A 15531-nucleotide genomic window follows, 5' to 3' on the forward strand; every position below is an offset into this window, starting at 1 on the left:
CCATAACCGCCCATGAACTAGAAATTATATCTAAACCCTCTCACCGACGGATCATGCCGCTTACATATACAGCCTATATACGTCCCATTGCTGGGCACAGGCCTCCCCTCAATCAACCGGAGGGGATATGGAGCATACTCCACCACGCTGCTCCACTGCGGGTTGGTGGAGGTGTTTTTACGGCTAATAGCCGGGACCAACGGCTTAACGTGCCCTCCGAAGCACGGAATCATCTTACTTTTTCGAACAATCAGGTGATTCAAGCCTGAAAACTCCTTACCAAACAAATGACAGTCTCACAAAGTGATTTCGACAATGTTCCCATCGGGAATCGAACCCGGACCTCCAGATCGTGAGCCTAACGCTCTAACCACCAGACCACGGAGGCTGTTAATAAAAACCAATTACGTTTGCTGTTCCATAACCGCCCATGAACTAGTGGGGTAGCTGCAATTAACAAATTATATCTAAACCCTCTCACCGACGGATCATGACGCTTAACGTGATCTAATTCCGCTCACCCCCAATAACACGATTAGCTTCGTAATTACTGCCGGGTGAAACCGCTATTAGTCGGTATATCTGGTATTACAGTTCTTGTTTATAATTGTTTAAAGGTCTACGGGGCTTAAAAGCGTACATAATTAATTCCAGGATGTTTTAGAGACACATCAAAAGTACTCTAAACCGGTGAGCATGCAGAAGTGGAAGAAGGAAAAATGGTGTATCAGGATCGTAGTAAGTGGAATTCTGTGGTGTCTGCTTATATATATATATTCCAAAGTATGTATAGTTTAGTGTGTAGTAAATCCGATTCATTCCTTTACTTATACAGGGTGTTAGTGACATCGTAACGAAAACTTTGAGGGATGATTGAAACCATGATTCTGAGTTCATATCAAGTGGAATTCTGAATTTAAAAAAAACACAAAAATTTTCGGGTAGGTAGTACATAATTTCAATACATTATGGGGAAATTGGGAAATCGTCTAACGTAATCGAGAGCCTTTACAAAAGTGGCTGTCCTTTGTCGTATGTAGGCATATAACTAACATTCTCTGTTAGGTACGGTTAGCCAGTAGGCCTAGATTATGTTTTTCCATTTGCCATTATCCTGCGTAACACGGAACATACTTTTCCTCTTATTCCAGTTTCAATAATCGTTCGAAACAAGCGCGTTGGTTAATGGTAGACCGCCAACCTTTTTAAGTACCAATTTAACGGTATATTTTCCCCCTGAAAAGAATTATCCCGTTTTTCACCGGGTCCTCTTACCTAACCTGAAGATTTGACAGGTCCGGTTTTTTACAGAAGCGACTGCCTGTCCGACCTTCCAACCCGAAGGGAAAACCAGTCCAATACAGGTTAGATCACAGATCACATACCTCCGTAAAAGCATTTCTCGGGAATGTGGGATTCCTCACGACGTTTTCCTTCACCACTGAGCACATGATAATCATTTATGATCCAAACATGAATTCGAAAACAAATTCGACAATAATTGGTTTAGGCCTGTGCTGGATTCGAACCTGCGACCTCAAAGTGAAAGTATAGGATTAAAATAATTAAAAAAAAATACATGAATAGAACAGGAATTTTGCGACGGGAAATTCCGCTTGATATTCATTCAGAATCATGGTCTGAATCGTCCCCTTCAGTATTCGTTATGATGTCACTAACACCCTGTATAAGTAAAGGAATGAATCGGATTTGGAATACAAAACTTTTTTTACGTGACTTATTGTAGATTTGCCAATGGCATTATTTTGTGCCAAGTTGAACTCGAACCATAGCTCAGAGTATCGTCTGAGAAGATTATAAGTATTTGAAATAATCAATACCGAACTCATACTCTTTCACCGAGTGAAAGCCGTTAGCGCTCCCCATATGTCCAACCAAGTAGTTAACACCACATGCGACACCCCGTCAAAAAAGAAACTTAATAGATGATAGGTACAGGACCAGTCCTGAAAAATACGAAAGACTACATCGAAATACTCGGCAAAAACATTGCTATTATTTCGAACCGGAATCCGGACGTCTTGAGTTCATATCTCGGTGGGGGACATACTAAATTACTAATGTATATATGTAGTCGTTACACGTGTCATGTCAGTTGATAAAGTTGGTAATCCACCTCACAACCCACACGATAGAAGAAGAAGAAGGTATAATTATTTCATTATTATTATTGCGTATGGCAGACAAAAATAAAATATCCTGGGTGGATCATATATCCAGCTAAAAGCTCTCCTAACCAAGCCTAACCTAATTATTTCATGAAAAAAATTGTACTGGGCTAAACGAGAAAAAACTAGCCTAACTACTCTGACTAGATCGGACTTCCAATAAAAAGGACCCGACTCACTCAGCGTATTAAGCCGCGCTTCGAGAGTCTCCCACTCTATAATCACTTGAGTAATCAAAGGCGACTCAATTCCTAGGAGCTAGTGCTATGATCACTCGGCTGAATTAAATCCTGATAATACTTCTCACCAAAGAAATTGAAACACCTCAGAATTTTGTTCAACAAAACACAAGTTTATTTTTTTTGAATTCGAATTTGGAACATTGATATTTAGCACTGCGAAGTGGTATTTATTTTTTATTCCTGATAATTGAGTAAGTAGTTTCCTAGGTCAAAGATAAATTATGAAATTCTGGTTCCTAAACACAGACAGATTTAAAGGTGACAAAAAACGTTTTCTTCTTTTTAACTTATTTATGAATTATAATAAAGAAAAGTAATAATAAGTACGAAATTTTGTCACGTTTTTCCATGACGTCACAGGCTGCTTTTTCATACAAATTCCATAATAATTTCGTGTTCTGACGTTTAGTAAAAAGTAGCTGATTTGCGCTGTAAGTATAGATTTATTTTCTCCTTGCTTGAGTACATAATTAGTCAAAAATGTAATGTAATGGTGAAGGTATATATAAGAATAATTGAATTATTGCTTGATATTTAGATAGTAAGTATAGAAGTATGTTGCTACCTACATTGCTTCTCTATATTTTGATCAGATTAATAATGGTTGGAAGATGTGTTGTGCCTGTAATAACAAGGGTCATTTATACCCAAAAACAAAGATAAAAGATGTCCGGTATCGATGAAAATAGAAGGTTAAAGAAGGTTAAACTCTGTACACCGCCATCTATTTGTTTTGGGGAAGTTAGCCTGGAAATACATTGTTTTAAGTTTACGCGGTTATTATCATAATTAAGGAGTCTCATATCCCTGATTTAAACGCGGTAAGAACCCGTCACTTTGTGTTTTAATTAGCCTGGAAAGTCGATCATTATTGGTTAACTTATATAGTTAAGTAAGTACAAAAGTGTTCTCTCAACATTAATCTGATCAACTTACTTTGTTGAGCAGCGTTCAGTACAAACAAGTTAGGTTAGTTCCTTACGTTATCGTTTTAACATATCACCGCTGAAGTTCTCTACAAGTTTCCAACTTTACCTGAGACATCCGAGCACGCTAGACCAGACTGAGGTGTCGATATATGCAGAAACTCAACGATAGATTACTTTAAAACTTTGGCTCATCTATAAGCACTAATAACAGAATGAACCTCACGTGTTTAAAAGTACGACGCAACGTTATTATTTTTAATTACTGATAGATAGCGAATGTGCTTCCTCTTATTAAGAATAGAATATAAATTATTTATTATATAAGGATGCCACACACAAAGACAATAACATCACTTAAATTTTTTCACAAAACAATTACAAAAAGCAAGTTATTAAGTGTTAACTAGACACTGCACCAGCTCCTTATCAGGTATTGAACTCACGCATAAAAGGTGTCTAACAATAACACCCTTTTCGGTTCATGAGTAACAATATCCCCTATAGGGGTAGTCTTAGTCAGATTTTAAGAGCCGTGGTAGCCAAGTTGGTACGCTTGCCTCTCATTTTGAGGTAACAGGTTCGAATCAGCACAGCAATGATTGTCGAATTTGTTTTCGACTTCATGTTTGGATCATAAAGGATTATCACGTGCTCAGTGGTCAAAGAAAACATCGTGAGGAAACCCACATTCCCGAGAAATGCATTTGCGGAGGTATGTGGCCTAACCTGTATTAGGCTGGTTTTTCCTTCGCGGGTTGGAAGGTCAGACAGGCAGTCGCTTTTGTAAAAAACCGGATCTGTAAAATTTTCAGGTTACAGAACAGCACAATAGGCGGCCTTATTGCTCATGCCTTGTTCCCTCAATCAGCGCTTATCGCTATCGACCCACTAGGGTCGATTAATTCTTTCAAATATTTTTTCCCTCAGACGACGCAATGAGCCGAGGTTCGCGCCCAACTCAACGGGCACCCTCAGGGCTGTTGTCTTAAAATGTTATACCGGGTGAGACCCTTCAGCGCTCCCCGTTTGTCCGGCCAAGTAGTTAATGCCACCTGCGGCAAATCTACAATAAGTCACGTCAAAAAAAAGGTCATGCCTTGATTAGCTATTGAGTAGCCAATGTCGATTGTAACTTAATATTCTATCCGCTAATACCTCAAGTCGTGTGCCAACTTAATGGAATCGCGTTTGAGCCTTCGACAAATATAGCAGGAATCTGCAGATGGAAGAGAAAGGCGTAGACAATTGAACACGTCACGCTGACGTCATTAATCGCAGACGGAGATGGCTCGAAGGGCCAAGGTCGATACGGGCCGGTGCACACTATCTTATCTAATCAGTGGAGTGGCGCAAATTGACAAAATGGACTAATGACTCGTGACAGACTGTGAGACCTCGCTCCATATTGTCACGCGTTCAATCCACACTAGATAATAGACGCGGTCAGCATTTCCTCCCTTTCCGCTTCAGTAAATAGCGTAGGAACTTTCCAAAGCTCCTCTGAAGAATCGTGCAAGAATTACAGACCCTAACTCGTATCGTTGGAAGGAAACATGCCCCAAGTTTTGGGTAATGCTTGTAAATTGTGAACTTTTATCCGTTTAGTTAGTGTAGTTAATATGAAAATATGTTTCAACTTTCTCTTTTCTTGGAATAAGCGTAGACGGAATATTAAAGCAGCAACCTTGTAGAAAAGAAAAAGGGAGAACTTAAGACAATAAGCATAAAAGATGTAAAGATCCACTGTTTATTTGGGATGTTATTTGTAATAGTAGTTTTTTTTAAATAAAATAGGCTCGTGTTTAACCGCTATCTCCCCTGATGGCAAGTGACGATATCGTCTAGGATGGATTACGCTTACCTAGCACTAGCAAATGCCTGTGCACTCTAGCCATAAAGACTCCCAGATTATAACGAATTGCAAAAACAGACGACGGCAGACAGTTCCAGTTTGCTGTTCGCATCAAAAAGGAAGAGACAAATCGTTTAGTGCGAATTAGTGGCAATAGAAATACTCTTTATTTGCTTTTGAAAAGGGTACATTAATAGATGGATTGAGGGCTGATTGATCCGGTTGATTGAGGGGAGGCCTGTGCCCAGCAGTGGGACGTATATAGGCAGTTAATGTAATAGACGGATGTTCATAAAAGTCCCTCCTTACACATTCACAGAATAAGAAGGGGAGTAAGGGGAGAACGGAAAGAACACCTATATCCGGCCCAACTGCCAACCTCACCTGCGCGTGTCGGTGCTTCATTATGAGTCGCTGGCGGCGGTGTCCACTGGACGCCGCGGTGCTCCCTGCTAGATAACGGACGAGGCTCTGGCGACCGAGCAATGGCGGTATAACCATACCACCGGTCGGGCAACCGACCGTAGAGGCAACAGCGTCCTTGGAGTTTAAATAACTTCAAAAATGTCTAGGGCAGAAGGCAACGGGAAACCACTGCTTCTATTTTCCCAAGAGAGTCAGCATGAAGGGTCCTCGCAACCCTGATGCTGACCACGATCCTCAGATATGAGTAAGTAAGCAAGTATAGATATAAGTGATGTTATTGTCTTGTCTTTGTGTGTGGCGTCCTTTTATAATAAACAATTTCTATTCTATTCTATTCTATATGAGGGACCGACCCAAGAGAGAGACACATTCACAATATAATTATATGCCTGCCGACGTCTAGTTGTCCTTTTTTTTTTTTTTTTTTTTTTTTTTTGACGTGACTTATTGTAGATTTGCCGCAGATGGCATTAACTACTTGGCCGGACAAATGGGGAGCGCTGAAGGCTCTCACCCGGTACAACGTTTAAGACAACAGGCCTGAGGGTGCCCAGTTGGGCGCGAACCTCGGCTCAGGGCGTCGTCTGAGAGGAAAAATATTTGAAAGAATTAATCGACCCTAGTGGGTCGATAGCGATAAGCGCTGAATGAGGGAAATCGTCGACCACGCCGGCGGGGTCGGTATCGGGGTCCTGAAGTGTTTGGTGTCGCGAGCTGATTGGCTGCCTCTATGGCTAGAGTAATCGGGTCGTCGGGATCGTATATTACGTCCTTCGGACGCCGATACTTTTCAGTACCGTCCCTAAGCGGGATGTAATCGGAAGCCGCAACTACCAGGGGATTTGGGTGGTGCGGAGCAGAATCGAAAAAACGTTTGGAAGCTAATTTGAGCCATTGGGCAATGGTTGGCAGACCTAGGTCAATGTGCAGATTTTCATTGCGAAGGAACCACGGAGCTCCCGTGGCTTTCCGCATGAAACGATTTTGTATTACCTGTAGACGGTGGATTTGAGAGGGACTCGTATGAGCGAAAACTACCCCTGCATAGGTCATGATCGGACGGATGCATCTAGTTGTCCGTAGGTGGTATAGAGTAGGTGGAATTTGCGTCTGTATACATACATACATAAACTCACGCCTATTTCCCACCGGGGTAAGCAGAGACTATAGAATTCCATTTGCTTCGATCCTGACACACTTCTCTTGCTTGCTCCACATTCATCAATCGCTTCATACACGCACGCCGGTTCAGAGTAGATCGTATTAAACCTTTTCTAAGGACATCTCCAATTTTGTCATCGTAAGTCCTTCTCGGTCTTTCTCTGCCAGCCGTCCTATCAACTTTCGCTTTATATACCGTTTTGCAATTCTATTATCCTTCATCCGCTCTACGTGTCCAAACCAACATAACATTCCCTTCTCAATCTTAGTCACTTTATCGTCTTTTACACCACATCTCTGTCTTATCACACTGTTTCTCACTCTATCACTCAACTCTCATACCTCTCCTATCTCTCTTGCGTCTGTATAGTTTTTAATTATTGTGTGAATGAATAAACGTCTAAGTATCTATATCTAAATTAGTTAGCGCTAACTATATACCGTCTCCGCGTCGCGATAATACTTCAGCAAATAATTGAATACCCACGGGGAGTTAATTAAAACGATGTCAGTTACTAACAAGGGCAATGTGTTTCGATATCTACTTACTACAGTCTGTTAGATTACATCCTTTGGTTTGAAGGCTGTATCTATGAGAACTATGAAATATAATGTTTCTAAACTATTATCTATCCGAAAATACAGTGTTAGTGACATCGTAACAAAAACTTTCAGGGATGATTTGACGGTTGACATCAAGTTGAATTTTCCGTCGCCAAAGTATGTAAGTGAAAATAATTACCTAAAAAAACACTAAAACCTTCATGAATTTTCTGACAGGAAATTCCGCTTGATATCAACTCAGAATCATGGCCTGAATCATCCCTCAAATTTTTCGTTACGATGCCAGTAACTAAATTCAAGGTATTTTCGTAATTATTTTCAGTTACATACTTTTGCGACGGAAATTTCCACTTGATATCAATTCAGAATCACAGTCCGAATCAGCCCCATCAGTATTAGTTACTATGTCACTAACACCCTGTACACTACTGAAATCTTAAAACGTGTTCAGTTTTCACTAACACAGTTGGTTCGACTGTTATAGCCGGCGATACAGCTCATCCCTATCAAGTTGGTCTAACAGAAAGCTCGGTGAGGTGTGGTTGCTTAGTTCATCTCACGATGGATTAACACATTACTGTTATACATATTTGTGTTGATCTGAAATAAACGTTATATTATGATTATTTTTTATTATTATTAACCTCTGTCTGCCGCAGTAGTATAGTCGTGAGCTTCTATGTTATGTTGTTATACCTTGTAGCTACTTAATACTCGTTGACTAGCCTCTTAATTAAATTGTATTTTATTATCTAAAGCACTTATATTAAAAGCACCTGTTAATAAACGTATACTATTACCTACTTGATATAATAATAGAGTTATAGTCGACGTAAAATTACTGTGAACCAAACATCTGTTGAAGACAAAGCTTTATTGAATAAGCTATATTCTCAAGTTTCTATTCGCTTCATTGGGCGTATTATACTCGCCTTAACATTGTTCACTATTGCCTACAACAAAGAGATTTTGCTCCTTTGAATTTTCTGACAAGTTTTTTAAAACTTGAACACTGTTTTGTCGAGTGACTGAGCAAAGTCGAAAATCACTTTTTTATGCGTAAACAATTTGTTCTATCACCGCTTCGACATTATAATATACATTGGTGCTAATTTCTGCAGCCGCCATTTAATTTTATTTTAAGTTATACTGATTGACAGCTCTTAATTTAATTTCAATAAATTTTATGCTTGTCATTACCCGTCCCTTTCCTTTTCGGCGGATACGAAAATGACAGATATACTTAACTTAAAATAAAATTAGATGGTGTTTACAGGAATTAGCACGATTATTTGTACTTAATTGAAATAAGTTCTATATTTTATCTCGTAAACAGACAACTAAGTACTTTATCTCCTATCTAAGAACAGATTGTAAAAGCCAAGAGAATTGTCTGTCTCAAACGCAGCCCCAACGTCCAACCTGATTAGATCACAGTAACTTTGTTACCAGATACCAACTTAGAATCGCATTCAATGTGGGACTTGCCAGGCTACGTTCCCGAAAAAATATACAGATGGCGCTGTTTAGATATAACGTTAAAATTACCTATTTCCTCATTGCTTGGGGTAAGTACATAATTAATTATTCAAAAATATAATTGAATGGCAGAGGCATACATAAAATCATTGTTGCTTAATATTTATAATAAGAATTATGTTGCTAACTATATTGCTTTTCTTTAATTTGATCAGAATAATAAGGGGTGGAAGATTTGTTCTTCTTCTATCGTGTGGGTTGTGAGGTGGATGACCAACCTCATCTACTCTGGTGTCAGGGTTATTCTTGAGCCGCCAAAGGCCCTTGACGTGACTCAAGTAACGATTACGTACCGGCACCGGGCTTAACGTACTTTCCGAAGCACGGTTTTTTTTTGACGTGACTTATTGTAGATTTGCCGCAGATGGCATTAACTACTTGGCCGGACAAATGGGGAGCGCTGAAGGCTCTCACCCGGTACAATGTTTAAGACAACAGGCCTGAGGGTGCCCAGTAGGGCGCGAACCTCGGCTCAGGGCGTCGTCTGAGAGGAAAAATATTTGAAAGAATTAATCGACCCTAGTGGGTCGATAGCGATAAGCGCTGAATGAGGGAAATCGTCGACCACGCCGGCGGGGTCGGTATCGGGCTCCTGAAGTGTTTGGTGTCGCGAGCTGATTGGCTGCCTCTATGGCTAGAGTAATCGGGTCGTCGGGATCGTATATTACGTCCTTCGGACGCCGATACTTTTCAGTACCGTCCCTAAGCGGGAAGGTGATCAGCCTGCAATGTCCTAACCAAACTAGGGAACACAAAGTAACTTTTGTGATATGTTCCCACCGGGAATCGAACCCGAGACCTCCGGATCGTGAGCCCAACGCTCAACCACTGGACCACGGAGGTCGTTATATAATTGAATGGCAGAGGCATATATAAAATCATTGTTGCTTAATATTTATACTAAAGAATTCTGTCTCTCTCTATATTGCTTTTCTTTATTTTGATCAAAATAATAATGGGTGGAAAATTTGTGGTCTGGGTATAATAACAAGGATCATCATTTATACTTAAAAATAGATAAAAGATGCATATGTCTGTTATGCATGAAATTAGAAGGTTAAACGAAGGGAACTCTGTACGGTCACGAGCATTTATTTACACACTTTGGTACCATGTCACATTAACTTTTTTGACAAATTGAACTGTAAGTCTCACTAAATGTCAAATATGTTAGTGCGACAGAGTCCTAAAGTGGGTACATTATATTGCTCATGACTGGACAGCACCATCTATCTTTTTTTGGGGAACGTAGCCATAGATCTTACTAAACCTTTTCTAAGGACATCTCCAATTTGGTCAATGTACATCCTTCTAGGTCTTCCTCTGCTAGTCCTACCACCAACCTTCGCTGTATAATTATAGCGCTTTCGTAATCCTATTATCCTTCATCCGCTCTATGTGTCGAAACCAACAATCCCTTCTCAATCTTAGCTTATACAATCAGAGAAAGCTCAATAAGGTCGCTGACCAAATTGAAGATGTCCTTAGAAAAAGATTAGTGCGATCTACTCTGAACCAGCGTGCGAGTATGAAACGATTGATGAATGCGGAGGAAGCAAGAGAAGTGTGTCAGGATCGAAGCAAATGGAATTCCATAGTCTCTGCTTACCCCGGTGGGAAATAGGCGTGAGCTTATGTTTGTTTATGTATGTATGTAGTTTATGTATGTAATACCAGATAATATTTTGAATTTGTCAGAAAATAAATGTAAAGCTCATGTGAAGCTTACTTTATGTAAAAAAGCTTATTGTAAGATTAATGTTTACCTAAATGATAAAAATGACTTATTACTAGTTATTAAATAACGTATAATTATACCCTCATTGGTTTAATAGATGTGTTGCTGTTGCAGTTTCTTGTCATTTCTTCTCCTCAGCCATAACACCTTGCAAAATGACGTAAATTCAGAAATGTTACATTGACCTTCAACAAGTTTATCCATGATAATTACGTTGAATAAATGATTCTGATTATAAGCTATGTATGTATAAGCTAAGAAGACATTTCAAACGCAGTCTTCCCGACAGCGGCGCGTCTGATTAGATCACTCTAACTTGGTTACCGTTTCCAGAAGGGAACAATATTGGATTCATTTATCTTTTAAAAAGAAAACATAAATAAACTTCACAAGTATTGGGCGTGAGGAAAATCTAGCCAAATCTACATAGAAAAGGGTAAGCAGAGGTGTAAAGTATATAGAGTATTAGTGACACCGTACGGAATACCGAGGGGTTGATACAACTCATGATTCAGAGTTTATATCAAGTGGAATTTTTCATCGAACAAAACGTAATCTAATCTAATCTAGCCTACAAGATCCCACTGCTGAATAAAACGCAAGTATATTGATATTTCATCGGAAAATATAATATTCCGTTAACGAGATTTGTTCATATTAACGATATCGTATTTACATCGTGAACGTCGTTTTGTGTCGAGATTATCCTCATTAGTACAGGAAAATATTTTTCCGCGTTTCCCATAAGGTAACCACCCTTATCTGTTCGGCGCAGGCTCCCTATTGTACTTTATTTTCTTTGTAGTTAGTCAGATTTCCCATTACCGATATCGCACATACTCATAAATAGTTATGGAAATAAATGGGCAATTTTTTCAAAGTGCCTCTATTCAGAATATTTATTGCGCCTTGGTGGATTACCAACCTCATCAACCCTGGTGTCAGAGTTATTATTGAGCCGCCAAAATCCCCTAACATGATTCATGTAACGACTACTTACTTACATCACTAAGTAGTAACCGGGACCAACTACTGAACGTGCCTTCCGAAGCACGGATCATCTTACTTTCGGACAATCAGGTGATCAGTCTGAAATGTCCTGACCAAACTAGGAATCACATAGTAATTTTTGTGTTATTTCCCCACCGGGATTCGAACCCGGGACTTCCGGATCTCTGAGCCTAACGCTCAACCACTGGACCACGGAGGCCGTTCGATAGCGATAAGCGCTTAATGATGGCGGAATTAACCACGCCGGTGGGGTCGGTATCTGGGTCCTGAATTATAGCTAGAGTAATCGTGTCGTCAGGATCGTATATTACCTCCTTCGACAAAAGATGACATGACTACACACAATGGCATCAAAGGAAGAAGCTTAAGCACAGCCTACATTTCGTAATAACATTTACGAACAGTGAAGAAGACATTCACTAAGATTTATGTCTAAAGATTGCGTTGTTTGATATGAATAATGGAGGTTATGTAAGTACCATAATATGCGGTGGGTTGGCTTCGTACTGTTTCTGTACTGTCATAGAATAAAGAATTTGTTCGATCAAGTCTTTGATGCATAATAGGTTACTGTGGCCAAGTAGTTAATAGTAACAATGTCATTTGCGCACTGCTAGGGGGTGGAATCCTTTGCCGTCTTCTGTATTTCCGAATGCATATAATCCAGGTGCTTTCAATGCCAGAGTGAACAGGTACCTTCTGGGAGAGCTCGCTCCATCTTAGGCCTCGTCAATGCCTTCAGGCAAGTCTGGGGCCAAGAGCAAACTCAACAAAGGTAAAAAAACCTGAAGCGACTGCCTATCCGACTTCTATTCCTATCCGCGAAGGGAATAATAATAATATGTTATTTAATTCAGACATCACAGTGTCCATATTTCGACATACAAAAATCATTAATGTCAAAATCAGAATTTAAAATTAAAACTACAAGTAAACAAATTAAATTAAATAAAACAAAATCAAAATGATGTACTTTCGCAGCGCACTGCTGATGATAATATGAACTCGGCCCGCTATTATCTTCAGCAGACTGCCAGCCTAATACAACATAGGTATACCTATTATGCTGTGTCCCATCTGTACGTGGTATTACTGTTTAATCTATGTTATGCCACAGTACGAACCTGACGTAGCCCTTCCGGGGCGGGTAGTCCTTGTGGTAGACGGAGTGGTTGAGGATCATCTTCTCGTCGCCAGTGTCCAGCCAGGACCGCTGCAGCACGAAGTCGCGGTTCTTGAGCGGCGCCGGGCACGACACTGCGGGGAAAGTGTGTTATTAGCATTAGCTTTTTTTGACATGACTTATTTTAGATTGATCACAACGCTGGACAACGCCTTCCGTGGTCCACGGCGGACGGCGGAGAATTATCGTTCTATACGTAGTCATCATCATCACCAGCCCATCAACGTCCCCACTGCTGGGGCACGGGCCTTCCCTACGGATGAATAGGGAGACCGGGCCTTAAACTACCACGCGGGCCCATTGCGGATTGGTGGTTATTAACGACTGCTAATGCAGCCGGGACCAACGGCTCCACGTGCCTTCCGAAGCACGGATGAGCTCGAGATGAAACCTTTTTTTTTGGTCACCCATCCTATGACCGGCGTTTGCGAAAGTAGCTTAACTTCAACAATCGCAGACCGAGCGCGTTTACCGCTGCACCACCGAGCTCCTTGTAGTACTGTTCCTTATTCTATGGTAGTAGGTAGCAGAAGTCGCAGTATCTGATGCGTAAGGGCGTTGGGACCCTCGCTACATACATTTCGGCGACAATAGATGGCGTAAATATAGCCACACCATTCCGTGATCGGAATTGTTATATCTGTCTTAGATAAACCGCGCTAAATGAGCTCTACGCCTTTTTGCCACTACTTGAAAGGTTAGAGAACCTACAAATAATAAAAAATATTATAAACCTTTCCTATTTTCTTCAGGTTTACTTTGAATCTGAGGCTATTTATTTATATTATACACTCAGTACTACTTTCTAGTCATCTTGTTACCCTCTTTTTAGTGCGTTTTTTACGCAAGCGCTTTTTTATTTTTGAAATTTATTCTACGATTCCAAGAGATATTTCAGAATTTTCACACGCAAAATCTCATCTTTAAATACAATCCACCAATCCAACTGATTGCTGAGTTTCTCGCAATTTTATAATATTAAATTCCAATAACGCTTATAAAATTAGATATTCACGGAAAATACGGGAAGTTTGCGTTATAGATAAAGAAGGGAAATGCTGAAAATAAATATAATTTACCGAGACCATAATATTTGATAAGGTTTTGCCTAAGTTAAACTTACTTTGATTAATTTTTCTTTTATAAGTTTTCACACGTACATAAAGCTTGGTGTACACAGAGACTACACAAACCCGAATATCCTCCTCAGTGGTCCAGTGGTTGAGCGTTGTGCTCACGATCCGGAGGCCCCGGGTTCGAATCCCGGTGGGGCAAATCACAAAAATCTCTTTGTGATTCCTAGTTTGGTTAGAACATTGCAAGCTGATCACCTGATTGTCCAGAAGTAAGATGATCCATGTTTCGGAAGGTACGTTAAGCCGTTGGTCCCGGTTACTACTTACTGATGTAAGTACGTAGTCGTTACTTGAGTCATGTCAGGGGCGTTTTGGCGGCTCAATAATAGTCTAACCTCATCCACCGCTCAACCCACACGATAAGGAGAAAATAAACTCAAATTGGTACTGTAAATATTCGTCGTTATTCGCGTGTTCATAAAGAAAGAGTTCCATAGTGTGTGTACCTTATTTATATTTAGATATTTAAGCAAAGTCATCTTCGTTATTTTAATACGGAAATTGTTTTACAAAAGAGCGAGTAAAAAGTAATTTAGTTAATGGTTGTTGAAAGAAGTCTCATGAAACCGCGGACGGGTTGCGTAAAATTGTTTTAAATTGTCTTGTTAATTATCGCAAGCGACCTTTCTTTAGTAAAATCTGTTAGTAATAAGTATGCTTATTCGTTTTTTGTGGGTAGTTTAGGTCGTAGGGCTTGCTATTATTACCTCCTATCTAAACCACTATTACTTATATGTAAGTATTTAACAATGCAATGAGATCCTTGAAAACCAATTCGAGCAATATTGTTAACATACTTAAGTAAAAAATAACAATTACATAAACACAATAGCGCGTAAAACGTAACTTAAGTATGTTTTTTTTAGATATCTTTCAAAAAGTTTTTAAATATTAAACGATTAACATTCTTAATACTGGCCACAATTGCTCAAAAAATATTGGAGGTGCCATTAAATAAAGAAATAAGTAAATTAATTTATTCTTCGACAAAAATATGGCTATTCAAAATATTTTTTGAACTTTCTCTTCTCGTTTACTTTTTAATATTAAAATTTGCACCAATATTAAAATCTTTTTGCAGTTTTTTTACCAAAAAGTTTAGAATATAATATGAATGAATATGAAAACTTCTTGGTGTTTAACCTTTTTTGTTTAATACGAAAGTAGGCATAGAGTAGAATACGCATGTATATTTACCTATGTATACTACCTACTAATCAATACTAGTAGGTACCTATTAACCGCGGATCCGTGTTATATAAACGCGAAATTAATACTGTACCTTTCCTCCCTTAAATCGCTAAACCGATTTAGTAGAAATATAATATGGAAACCGAATGAGACCCATAGATTAAACAGGATTTTTTTCCCGGAAGTCACCCTTTAAAAAACGCGTTGCGCGCGATAAGCGAGGTCCATGAAGGCGGAAAAGCTAATAACGTATAAATATCGGCTTTATAATCACCGATATTGACCTCGCCGGCGTGGTCGACGATTTCCCCCATTCAGCGCTTATCGCTATCGACCCACTACGGTCGATTAATTCTTTCAAATATTCTTC

The 15531-nt window shown here is 39.5% G+C and overlaps 1 protein-coding gene across 1 annotated transcript in view; it reads right to left on the reverse strand.

The window, feature by feature from the left end:
- The window catches only part of LOC126368444 (START domain-containing protein 10-like), a 46697-nt gene that overhangs the window by 10726 nt on the left and 20440 nt on the right, over positions 1-15531 (reverse strand). The window contains exon 3 of the mRNA XM_050012446.1: positions 12776-12908. Within this exon, the coding sequence (XP_049868403.1) occupies positions 12776-12908 (133 nt within the window). The remainder of the gene's footprint in view (positions 1-12775; positions 12909-15531) is intronic.

The sequence above is a fragment of the Pectinophora gossypiella genome, chromosome 7, assembly GCF_024362695.1.
Source record: "Pectinophora gossypiella chromosome 7, ilPecGoss1.1, whole genome shotgun sequence".
NCBI classification, from domain to species: domain Eukaryota; kingdom Metazoa; phylum Arthropoda; class Insecta; order Lepidoptera; family Gelechiidae; genus Pectinophora; species Pectinophora gossypiella.